The 13,147-nt window shown below is 41.9% G+C and overlaps 1 protein-coding gene across 3 annotated transcripts in view; it reads left to right on the top strand.

The window, feature by feature from the left end:
- Window positions 1–3,035: 3,035 nt before the first annotated feature.
- Window positions 3,036–13,147, top strand: part of ZNF451 (zinc finger protein 451) — an 81,376-nt gene continuing 71,264 nt past the window's right edge. For all 3 annotated transcript variants that reach the window (XM_062186307.1, XM_062186308.1, XM_062186310.1), the window contains exons 1-3: window positions 3,036–3,167; window positions 3,645–3,728; window positions 12,398–12,478. In XM_062186307.1, the coding sequence (XP_062042291.1) occupies window positions 3,147–3,167; window positions 3,645–3,728; window positions 12,398–12,478 (186 nt within the window). In that variant the 5' untranslated portion in view covers window positions 3,036–3,146. The remainder of the gene's footprint in view (window positions 3,168–3,644; window positions 3,729–12,397; window positions 12,479–13,147) is intronic.

Genomic DNA, 13,147 nt, shown 5'->3' on the forward strand with positions numbered 1-13,147 from the left:
AGATCAGAAGTGGAACAACCAGGACTGCTGGTGCCACAGGCAGATGTTTAACCTACTATACCACAGCACCAGCTCCAAAAACAGAAGTTGAAGCCTAGACTTCTTTGAGACATAATCAGTTGAAGGAAGAATAACAAGATAACCTTGCTGATGTAAATCTAGAAATCTGTTCTGATGTCATTTAAGACAAAAATCCAAGAGAATTAAGAGGATCATAAAATCCAGTGATGTGCTCTCTTCAAGATCTTAATGCATAAAAGAAAATAATGAATACATAACCCATGTAAAAGCTTCCCCAATATAGAAGAGGGAGGAGTAAGAAGGGTGGGAATGCAAGTTGAAGGGTGGATACAGTGGGAAGAATCACTATGTTTCTAAAGTTGTATTTATGAAATGCATGAAATTTGTATACCTTTAATAAAAGTCTTCTGGGGGATAAAAGCTTTCTCAATTATAAAAAACATTTCCCCATAATTAAAATTCCTCATGTTTAACATTGAGCCAGTCAGCAAACAACTTTATTTCTTCTAACCAGTTCCTCAGTTCGTAAGATTGGCCTTAAAATCACTCAACCCAATCCTTTCTTTACCCCCAAGATTGAGAGGTTCCTAAGTTTTGCCCATTTTTTTTTTTCTTTGCTACACAGAGCTAAATATATCTGGTTTTTGTGTGACTACAGACACAAGTCTTATCTTCAAAAGATTTTCTTATAAATACATAGTCCAACTAACCAGAAAAAAAATCACTATTAATATTTAAGTAGGTTTCCTATTTCAGGTATGGTGTATTTGATGGATTGACATGGTTCTAATCATACTAGGTTTCTCTGATTTGAAAAAGAAGCTTTTAGAAATGTTAAGTAAACATTTTCAGTGGAAGCAAAACACTCTAGTTATCTATATGGATAACATACCAGAATTTAACTATTCGATTCCATTCATGAATCATTAGACATTGAGATGTCTTCCAACTTTTGCTTTTGAAACAAACCTGTGATATATTCTCAGGATAAATCCCTGCAACTACAATGACCGAACTGAATGGCATGAACATGCTTGGCTTCAGCTGCATACTGCTTATTTGTTTTCCAAGAGTTTTAGCCATTAATTTGTTTGTTTGTTTGTTTTTTTTTTTTTTTATTTTTGACAGGCAGAGTGGACAGTGAGAGACAGAGACAGAGAGAAAGGTCTTCCTTTTGCCGTTGGTTCACCCTCCAATGGCCGCCGCGGTAGCGCGCTGCGGCTGGCGCACCGCGCTGTTCCGATGGCAGGAGCCAGGTGTTTATCCTGGTCTCCCATGGGGTGCAGGGCCCAAGGACTTGGGCCATCCTCCACTGCACTCCCTGGCCACAGCAGAGAGCTGGCCTGGAAGAGGGGCAACCGGGACAGGATCGGTGCCCCGACCGGGACTAGAACCCGGTGTGCCGGCGCCGCTAGGCGGAGGATTAGCCTATTGAGCCGCGGCGCCGGCTTTAGCCATTAATTTGTAACCTGCAAGCTATTAAATATCCCACCAGCACATTAAAAGCATCTTTTAAATACAAGTTCACATTTCTTTAAAGATTTTGTTTATTTATTTGAGAGGTAGAGTTACAGACAGTGAGAGAGAGAAACAGAGAGAAAGGTCTTCTTTCTGTTGGTTCACTCCCCAGTGGCCACAACGGCCGGAGCTGCACAGATCGCTGATCCTACCCCAGGAACCAGGTGCTTCTTCCCAGTCTCCCACGTTGGGGGAGGGGTCCAAGCACTAGGGCCATCTTTTACTGCTTTCCCAGATCACAGCAGAGAGCTGGATAGAAGAGGAGCAGCCGGGACAAGAACCCTGCGTCCATATGGGATGCCAGTGCCGCAGGCGGTGGATTAACCAGCGCCACAGCGCCGGCCCCAAGTTTTTCCTATACATTTAAAAGCTTTAGAAATATTAATTTTACATAGACAGCATTTGAGGAATTAACTTCCTGGGTCTCATTCTCAGTTGTCCTCTGTAAGTGTAACAGCAATGATGTCATAAAGCACTTTGGGGATATGCAGGAAATAATTTTAAGCAGTAATTACTGAAATAGGCAATTAGATGGTAGTCTTGCATACCTGACAGGCAAAAGCAGACATCTAAGATTCAAAAGGAATTTTCTCACTTTAAATTATTTTCAAACACGTTATTGACAACTGTTGGTGTGTGTAGAAGTTCTTTTGTTGGGAAGGCATTTTTGGAGAAAAAATTAAAACACATAGTTGAATGCCGGTGATGTGTTTTATAGACTGCTACGTATGTGAACACTGAGGAAGATCGACTATTTTATTTTAGTGGGATGTATTCGAGAATGGCTTGAGAAGGTATAATGGGTCTGGGGCTTAGTGTTAAGATTAGCCCGGCCTCAGCTCCCTTTCTTCGGATCCTGGACTTTTACGAAGGCGCTCCCGTCCGCCCCTCTCCATCTTCTTCCTCGGGTGTATTGTGATACTTGTTGAGTCTGGGGCACTGAAGCTGCGTTAGAGGTAGGTCATCTCAAGGCACCCCAGATTCTTTCCTAGGTCTTATTTCACTAAACGAACACATACTCCACCTGCTTAAAGAGAAAACATAAATTAGTTCCCACCATCCACCTTTAGCGGTAAGACGGAGCAAATTAGCGAGATGTCCTTTTACAACCACACCTAAACCAACTCAACGCACTCCCCACCTTCCCTGAGCTTCTCTTCCCGGCAGGGCTTGGCCTGCCACACACCAGCTTCGCCCACCGGCGGCCATCGTCGGCCCTGAACGCATGCGCTCTACCTCGGAGGCGTCTTCCCCTCTTTTGCATCCATACGTGGGGTGGGGGTGGGGGGCACGGTTTCAGGTCCGGCAGGAACTACAATTCCCAGCATCCTGGGCGGCGAAAGGAAGGAACCTCGGGAGTGCGCGGAAGAGGCTCGCGGGGGCTAGCGGGCCAGCGAGGGAGCTCCTCCTCCTTCCGAGCGGGGCTGCGTCTCTTGCAGCCTGCGGCGTCAGCCGCGTCGGCGCTCACGCAGGGGCGGGTGACGGCGGCGCGGGGCAGTGCAGGGCGGGAAGGGACGTCGTGGCGGCGGCGGCCGAGGCAGGGCCAGCAGCTTAGGCGGCTGCGGCAGGGACAGCAGGAGTGGTGGTGCTGTCAGGCCGGCGGAGAAATGGGAGACCCAGGGTCTGAGGTGAGTAGGGCAGCCTTGGGCTTTGGCGTCCTGAGAGCCGAACCGCGAAAGGTTTCCTGTGTTCTCCGGGCTGAGGCCTGTGCCCGCTCAGGCCTGTGGGGCGACGTCTCTTAACCCTCTCGGACCGAGCCCGGAGTCGGGCCTGCGCATGTATGAGCAAGGAACCCGCGGGAACAATGGCCGCCCCCGATGCCCTCCCATGGTCGCGGGGTCCTGCAGCCTCGGCTCTGCCGCTGGGAGCGACGTTTTAGGAGGGGACTGCCCGTGGGTAGCGAGCTTGTGTCGCCCCTTGTTTTGTAACTGGGGGGATTCTGAGCTAAGCACCCGGACTGCGTCCAGGTCTGATGGTAGTTGGGTTTGCTGAAATCGTGGGCTGTTTGCCCCGAGAGCTTTTTGTCTTCATCGTGCTTTCTGGAAAAGTCTCTCCCTTAAAGCGCGTTGGCTGCATGTTAAGCATGTTTTGGCTTATTTTTATAGATAATAGAATCTGTCCCTCCAGCTGGGCCTGAAGCATCTGAGGCAACAACGGATGAAAATGAAGACGACATTCAGTTTGTTAGTGTAAGTAGCACCTCATAATCGGGGATTTCCCCATTGTGAAGGGCCCTGGTAGGGCATTCCGGGGTGACACTTCTCCTGGTCATTCAGCTTTCAACAAATACTTAGGGAAGTGTGACTCTCACTGGACACGGTGGAACATGGCATGAGCTCTGGGAATTTCCCCCAAAGTAGTATCTGAGCAACCCCAGTGGCCATCACAAAGAGTGAGGCCTAAAGAAGAGGTGGTGCACCTGGTTACTCCTCCCATGCCTTCATATAGAGCCATTTATACTCCGCCAAGACACAATTCTGATCTCTCAGACTAGCAGTTTTAAAATGGGCAGAACTGTCTTTTAAAAGATGACACACAGGGGTAGGGGTGGCTGCCGGTAAGGAAGGAGATAGGAAAGAAAAAGGGTTGCCAGAACTCAGAATCTGGCATTATGTAGCTTCAGACTTGAGGCAAGTAGTTGGAAGGTTTCACCACCCTGTGAGCTCGTCAGGTTACAGCACAGTGCAACAGTTGAGGCTCATAATGGAGAATCCTGCATCACCAGGAACAAACTGTGTCCTCAATTTATCCCCATTGGGACAGTATTTTAGTATTAATAGTGTAAACAGGCAGATTCTGGACTCTCCTCCAGACCTACTAAATCAGAATTTCCTCTGGGGTATGGATGGGGGCAGTAAGAATCTTTGTTTTGGAACAAATGCAGCACCTATGGACCTCTGAACACATCTTGTGAAGTATTCATTTTGGAACAAAGCCATATGTTGTATGGGTGGTTTTCATTCATAACTTAAAAAGTTTTATAATGTTTGTCCTTAAAGTGATAGCTTAACTATCCAGAGAGTATTTCTTCTCCAAACTGTGCTTTCGAAGTGCTGTAGTTAGTTGCAGTTTGGTATACAACATTCGGCCATTGGGTGATTGTTGTATGGTGGGTTTTTGTGAATGGAATCATTCACAATATTTTTTTCCCTTGGTTGTTCCCCTTTTTTTCAAACCATAATTGTATTCTGTTCTCATTTTGAACTTGTAAGGATTTGATGTGAGAATGAGAATGACTTGTGTCTTTCCCCTTTGTCGCTGTGGAATAAGTTTGATGCAGAATTCCATGGCTCTTTAAGACAGTATTTTAGGTTCGATTTGTGAAATAAAAATTGGAATCACATACTACTTAACTATTGCCCTTTGAGAAACACAGAATCTATAAAGATAAGGTTGGAAAAATACTTTGTTTCCTATGCAGTAAACAACTGCATTATAGTTTCTGACTAGTTAATACAGGCTTATGTTTAGCCAAGCTTTAAAGGTATTCTTTTAATTTAAATGTTACTTTAAATGAAAAAAATGATCTTTGCATCAAGAATGAAAAATGTGTACTCAATACATTGTATTTTCAACTTGATAGAACCTCTTTAGTTCATCTTTGCTTCCAAATAAAAATTCAAAGGTTTGACGTGTGCGTGTGCAGTACTAGGAGAAACTGTTTAAAATTTTTTCCTGGTATTATGACACAGTAGATTGAGCTGCCACTTGGGATATCTGAATCCCATATTGGAATGCCTGAGAAGGAATTGTGGATTCTTGGATTCTGATCTGCTGATGTGCAACTTGGGTGGCAGCAGATTATGGCCCAGCAATTTGCCACTAGTGTAGAAGATCCTGATTGAGTTTTTGGTTCCTGGCTTCAGCCTCTTCCAGCCCTGGCTATTGCATGCATTTGGGGAGTCAGACAGTGAATAGAACATGCCTCCCTCTCTTTGTATTACACTTCACCTTTCAAATAATTAAATAATTAAACCTTAAAAACAAAAATTTCCTTTGGTTTTAAGCATACCACTTAAATGACAATTAATGATAAGTTAATTCTCTTTTAAAATACAGAGACAGAATCTTTATAACCTAGTCCTCCTTAACTCCTTCAGATAATGCTTACCTAGTTAAAAAAAAAAAAAAACAAACTAGTTCTCTGCTTGAATTATTTAGATACAGGAAATGTTATGATGTCACTTACTGACTATACAGATTTTAGCTCTTACTAATGCAGTTTTCTCATCTTTAATCTACTTAATAGTACAACAGTTTTTCCGTGGTTGGCAAAATACAGAGCCTGAAAGTATTCACAGGATGCTAAAAGTATTGGAAAGATATAAATGTGCAACAATGATAAAATTTAAAGCTTAATGAAATATGATATGCTGAAAAGTATATAATTTGTAAGTATACATGGTTATTTTTGCAAGTCCACTACACCTGTATAAACTGCCCAAATCAGGAAACAGGATGTTATCACAATACAGATTTTTCACTTAGATATGTAGCTCTCATTTTCTGTTTAGTAAGAGGTTCCTTTATTTAGCCACTGTCTATGACTTTCTTTGAAACTGCAGATTTTTATCCGACTTACTTTTAAAAAGTCTTAAAATTTAAAAAAAAAATTGAGGCAGAGAAAGGAGGAGAAAGAAATCTCCCATCTGCAAGTTCACTGCCCAGGTGCCTGCAGCTACAAACAAGCTGAAACCAGGAGCCCAGAAGTCAGTCTGAGTCTCCCACATCAGTGGCAGGGACCCAACTACTTGAATTTTCAACTGCAGTCTCTCAGGTACCTGTTAGCAGGAAGTTAGAATCAGAAGTGAAGCTGGAACTCAAACTGAGGTGCTACCAATATGGGATTGAGCATCCCAAGTTGGCATAATTGTTCACTGTGCTGCCATGGGTATAAAAACTGCTGAGGGAACCTATCATGATCTTTATAACAGTGCAGGAGTTTTAGCTTTGCACCAAGATTATTGGTACAATGTGAAATCACTGGAATCATGGGTATAAGCATGGAAATTAAAATGTAATTTAATAAGTAAGTTCAAGAGCATGTAGGTTAAGTATTAATACTTGAGCTATAGGGGTAGGCATTTTGCACAGTGGTTTAGACAGCACTTGGGACACCCACACCCTGACTTTTCTGCTTTTGATCCTGCTTTCTGTTGATACACACAAACCCTGGAGGCAGCAGATGATGGCGTATGTAATTGGGTCCCTGCCACCCATGTGGAAGACCAAGATTGAGTTACGGACTCCTGATTTTGGCCTGGTCCAGTGGACATTTGGGGAGAGAACTAGCAGATGAAAAACCTTTCTCTCTCTACATTTCAAAAAAATAGGAAAAATAAATTTAAAAAGAAAAATAGAAACCAAAACTTTAACTGCAAAAGGGAGTCATGTAAAAAATGAGTATCTTTTGGGCAAAATGTCTTGACTATAATACACTCAATAAGTAAAAGTAGTATTGAGCCAGGAGTTAAGTATCTTAGAGCTATACAGGTTAGTTGGAAGTATATATACCTTAGGTATCAGTAGTTTAGTTTAAGGGATGAACTAGGAGATGAAAACTATGTAAAGAGTTCTAATAGAAAGTAGTAAAAGATTTTTTTATAGAAACTACATAATGCCTTCTTTTGTGCAAGACTAGTAGTTTATCACTTTCACACAGGAAGTAGTTACTTGTATTTGTTTAAAAGGACACTTTGAATAGAAGAAAAAAGAACATGTATCAAAATGGGAAAACAATTATACATTCTGGATAAGATTTTTTAAATAGGGAAAGATGTACCAACAAGATGGAGATCTTGAATACTGGACTAAATTTGAACTGTAAAGTACATAGAGTGGAACCATTTGAAAATTTTGAACTGGGCAGTACTACAGAGGTTTTTACAATATATTGGCAAAAAAAGTCATGAAATATATAGTTTTATATTTGGTTCTTGCCTTTATGTTAAATCCATATTCACTGTTAAGAGAATTCTTTGAATAAACTACATTTTTTGTAGACCATATCTTGGTGTGTTGATAATCTTTTTGCAAACAGTAGAAAGTACATGTTTTGGTTTGCAGAATCTGTTTTCTAATAACAGCAATTAGAGCTTTTTATTTCATGAGGAGTTTTTTTTTTTTTTTTTTAAATTGAGAATGTTAATTCAGGTGTTTTCTTATTTGCCATGCTGTGCCTCTTCTGTACATTGCATGACATTAAGAGTGGAATTCTTGGATTTTCTAGTTGGTTACAAGAGGGAATGAAAAATGATCATTTATTAGCTGAAAGAGGAAATTCAGATCAAATAAAAGAATTGGAAGATCACATGCAAAATAATCTCAATTTGTAGACTAATTGTGGGAATTAAATAATGTATACAGTAAGCTTTGCACAGTGGCACAGACGCAATAAGTGTCATCTCTTAACAGTAAAATAAATGGCATATTGAACATTTTGGTTCTTTAAGTTCATTATATTGGAAGCTTTTCTGTGTCTACTAAAATTAGCTAATGTATACACTACTTGTGTATTAATATTTTCTGTTGAATTACTTACATTTCCATTCAGTCTGTCTTTTTGGTGATATCTAACATTTTCCCTTATTCTACCACTCTGTCTCTTATAACTGTTATTAAATATTGAATGAGTAAATATTCTGAATCACTTAAGCCTTTTGTTAACTGAGAAACCCTGATTCTGTTTTATTCTCTTTATTAATGTAAGTCATATCAAATTGTTTCTCTTGTACTTCAGAAATGGTTGCATACTAGTGTAATGGTCCACTCCAGTAATAAGTTTCTTGAAGGTTTTTTTCATCCTTATTCTTGCCCTTTCTATTCCTGCAGCTACTTTTTAATCCTGTTACTGTTTTTCTTATTCTTTTTTTTTTTTTTTTAAGGTTTATTTATTTGAAAGAATTATAGAGAGGCAGAGAGAGAGAGGTCTTCCATCCTCTGATTCACTTCCCAAGTGGCCACAACAGCCGGAGCTGGGCTGATCCGAAGCCAGGACCGTGGAGCTTCTTCCAGGTCTCCCACATGGATGCAGGGCCTAAGCACTTGGGTCATCTTCCACTGCTTTCCCAGGCTATAGCACAGAGCTGGATCAGAAGATGAGCAGCTGGGACTCGAACTGGCATCCATATGGAATGACAGCACTGTAGGCAGTGGCTTTACGTGATATGCCACAGTGCTGGCCCTTTACTATTCTATTTTTTTCTACCCATTTTATTTGCCTTAGGTTTTGTCATTTTTTTTTATTGCCCTTTATTCTTTACTTTTTCTCTGTTTGTGGAAACTCTGTCCCTGCCTGTCTGTTTCTGATTACCTGAGGGCTTTCTTGGTTTACTCTTTTTTTTATTTAAGATTTTATTTATTTATTTGAGAGGTAGAGTTAGAGAGAGAACAGTCTACAATCTGCTGGTTCACTCCCCAAATGGCCACAATGGACTGAGCTGGGCCAGGCCAAAACCAGGATCCTGGAGTTTCTTCCGGGTCTCCCACACGGGTGCAGGGCTCAATTGCTTGGGCCATCTTCTACTGCTTTCCCAGACCATGGCAGAGAGCTGAATCAGAAGAGGAGCAGTTGGGACTAGAACTGGCACCTATATGGATGCCAGCACCATAGGTGGAGGCTTAGCCCACTATGCCACCCCACCAGCCCCTTGGTTTACTGTATGTGGACTTGTGATAAAAGGTTGAAAAACACATTTTTTTTTTAAAGTTTTATTTATTTGAAAGGTAGAATTATATATAGAGACAGAGAGATCAAGAGCTCTTCTATCTGCTGTTTCACTCCTCAAATGGCTGCTATGGTCAGGGCTGGACCAAGCTGAAGCCAGAATCCTGAAACTCCATCCGGGTCCCTCACATGGGTAGCAGGAGCCCAAGCACTTGGGCCATTTTCAGCTGCATTCTCAGGCATGTTAATAAGAAGCTGGATTGAAAGTGGAGCATCCAGGACTTGAACTGGCACTCAGGTGGGATGCTGACATCATGACTGTTTAACCCCCATGCCACAGTGCTGGCCTCAAACTACATTTTTTTAAAAATTAATTTATTTGAAAGGCAGAGCTAGAGAGCATGAGTGAGCTTCCATCCATTGGTTCACTTCCCAAATGGATGTTGTGGAGTTGGGCCTGTCCTAAGCCAGGACCCAAGCTTTTTCCAGGACTCTAACATGGGTGTAGAGGCCCAAGCTCTTGGGTCATCCTCTGCTGCTTTCCCAGGCACAAGAGCAGAGAGCTAGATGGAAGTGGAACAGCTGAGGATGCCTGCACTGCAGGTGGCGGCTTAACTCATTGTGCCACAGTACCTGCCCCTAAGACTACATTTCATGAAGAGAACAGTCCAAGGTGATTGTATGAATGCGAAAAGCTGTTATATTTTTGTCTCTTCTACTTCCTTCTTGGACTGAACATATAATTTTGACAGCCTTAATCCCATTCTTCCATTCTGTTCCTGTCTTGCTTTATTTTGCTTCCTTCCTGCCTCCCTTCTTCCCTTTGTCCCTTCCTATTTGAGAGAATATCCTGGGGCTAGCACTGTGGTGTAGTGATAAAGCTGCTGTGTGCAATGCCGGCATTCCATATAGGCACGAGTTTGAGTCCCAGCTGCTCCACTGCTGATCCAGCTCCCTGCTAATGTGCCAAGGAAAGCAGCGGAAGATGGCCCAAATGTTGGGCCTCTGCACCCACGTGAGAGACCTGGATGAAGCTGCTGGCTCCTGGCTTTGGCCTTTCCCAGCCCTGGCCATTGTGGCCATCTGGGAAGTGAACCACCTCTCTCTAATTCTGTTTTTCAAATAAATAAATGAATCAAAAAAAAAGGAAAATCCTAAATCTCTATTACAGAATCACGCCCTGAAAGTTTTACCTTTTGGCTTGGTGTCCAGATGGATCTACACAAAAGTATAGCAGTTTTCTAGTTGGGTTGAATTCATAGCCTATGGAGAAATAAGCTATCTTTGAAACTGGATGCCTCTTCTAGGAAAGGTGATCATTAACTAGATCTTAATCTCTATCTCAAATAGGCAACTTCCCTACTGTAAGATATCTTTCCTTCAACCATATTTTCTCCTGTTATCCTTTATCTTATTTCCAGTATACTAAATTTTTTAAAATAATAATCCTTTGTTTTTTTAAAGTATTTATTTGCTTGAAAGGTGTAGTGACAGCAGGAGAGGGAGAAACAGGGAGAAAGAGATCTTCCCTCTGTTGATTGACTCCCCAGATAGCCTCACCAGCCCCCGGCTGGTCCCAGGCCAAAGCTGGAAGCCAGGAACTCCATCCGTGTCTCCCACATTGGGTGGCAGGAGCCCAAATACTTGTGCCATATTTCACAGCAGGGAGCTGGAAAGAGGAGCAGCTGGGTCTCAAACCTATGCCCATATGGGATGCTCAACTTTTCAGGCCCCCTTCTGTTAATTTTTTAGAGTCTGACTTCCATGCTCACTTCTTTCTTTAAAACTACTCTCTTAAAGACATTTTAAATTGTCCTTTTGCCAAATTCAGTGGCATCCTCTTGGTGCTCATTGTTTTTGGTACATTTAGGATTGACACTTGTTGAAGTAATACAATATTTTTAATTTAATTCTAGAGTTTTAAAAATCCTTAGGGGAGCAACTCTTTTGTTTGTTTGCTGGTTTTTTTTTTTTTTTATTACAGGCAGAGTGGACAGTGAGAGAGAGAGACAGAGAGAAAGGTCTTCCTTTTGCCATTGGTTCATCCTTCAATGGCAGCCGTGGCTGGCGCGCTGTGGCCGGCACACCACGCAAATCCAAAGGCAGGAGCCAGGTGCTTCTCCCGGTCTCCCATGGGGTGCAGGGCCCAAGCACTTGGGCCATCCTCCACTGCACTCCCGGGCCACAGCAGAGAGCTGGCCTGGAAGAGGGGCAACCGGGACAGAATCTGGTGCCCCGACCGGGACTAGAACCTGGTGTGCCGGCGCCGCAAGGCGGAGGATTAGCCTAGTGAGCTACAGCGCTGGCCTGGGGGAGTAACTCTTAAATCTCTAATTCCAGGTATGTTCAAACCCGCAGATTACAGGTGTGCATTTACAGCTGTCTGCCAGATACCTCTTGTGTATCACTGGTACTTCAGTCCATTATGTAATAACATTGGTTGTCTGTGTCCAAGTTCCAAATTATACTAATGGCTTTAGTATTCTAGTCACCTGAGCTGGAAACCTTAGAGAGACTGCTTTGATTCTTTGGTTTTGCTTAATAGCCAATTTTTCCCCCTGTTTTACCCATATTCTCTAATGTGTGCACTAGCTCACTTTTCTTATCACCAGTTCTGCATTGTGTTCCTGTTTTAGTTACTGGACTTTATCTACTATCTATACTCTTAGGTGATTAATCTTGTTGAAGCACAGCTTTCAATGTAATCCCCATCTTATCTTTTGCCTGTAGAATAAAATCTAGGCTTTTAAATCTGGTCTGTAAAAAAATAATCATAATTGGAAAGGATGGAGAAGACATTTGACCTTGAGTCTCTAAGGGTAGGAGATGAAGCCAAGCTGTTAGTCAGAGATGTGTGGAAATTTCAACAGATTATTAATACCCTTCTGGCTGAAAAGATCATAATATCTATGCCCTTATTAACATTGTTCTTGTACTTTGCTTTTCCAGGCAATAGGCTTGGCCTTAATACTCTACCAGGGTTTAGGCTTTTGCTTTTAGGTTTTATAATCATTTCTTGTTAATGTGCTCAAAATGTTTTCCTCTTTTCTTTTGTTCTAGTTATTTTCTGCCGCTCATTAGGCTGCTGCTTCAGAGGAATTCTTGCCCATCCTGAAAACATTCATTGCTTTAAATATCAATTTGATTTGAATAACTGTTCATGATTTGTAAATTTGCTAAATTTTTTTTTAGGAAGGACCTTTAAGACCTGTTCTTGAATACATTGATCTGGTCAGCAGTGATGATGAAGAGCCTAGCACCTCTCATAGTGATGTAAGTACATTTGCTTCAGATTTTTTCCTGTGTCACTTAAGAGGCATTCTCAAGTGATAGTACTTTAGAGAATGGCCCATTGCTGTTACAGTGGGCCATAATAGGTGGTCAAAGGAATTCTTTACTCAGCACACCTCCTACTTCAATTTTGTTTCTCTACTTTCAGTGAAAAGATAACATGACCTCAGGAAGTTCTAAGCCTAGGAAGTGATACCTGATAAAGAGGAAATGTAATGAAATCTGCAAGCTTTTTGACTCCTCTTGCCCTTCTCCTTTGTTGTATTCTCCTCAGGCACCCTATAGAACTGAACCTTTTTCTTCCAGAGTTATGTGGCTACTGAAAATTTGTTTTCTCTTAGAAGAAAGGATATGTGAAGATCCTTTGGGGAATAGAATGTGGGTAACAGTTTATAGGTGATAAGTTACTTATGTCATCCGTTTCAGCCTCCTCTTTCCCCCTACAGTTTGGAGTTATTTATGTTAACCGGTGACTTACTGATTGTGGGTTTGACCCTTAAGCCAGTATTTGTTACTCTGAAAATCGAACTGATTGGGATTTTTGTAGCAATCTTGCGTTCATCTCTTTGCCCTAGCCCAGATTTCTATTAATGAGCTGTTTTCTTGATGGATTAGGGAACTCTTGCCACTTGCTCACAATGTCCAAAAAGC

Source organism: Lepus europaeus, chromosome 3 (assembly GCF_033115175.1).
Source record: "Lepus europaeus isolate LE1 chromosome 3, mLepTim1.pri, whole genome shotgun sequence".
Taxonomy (NCBI): Eukaryota; Metazoa; Chordata; class Mammalia; order Lagomorpha; family Leporidae; genus Lepus; species Lepus europaeus.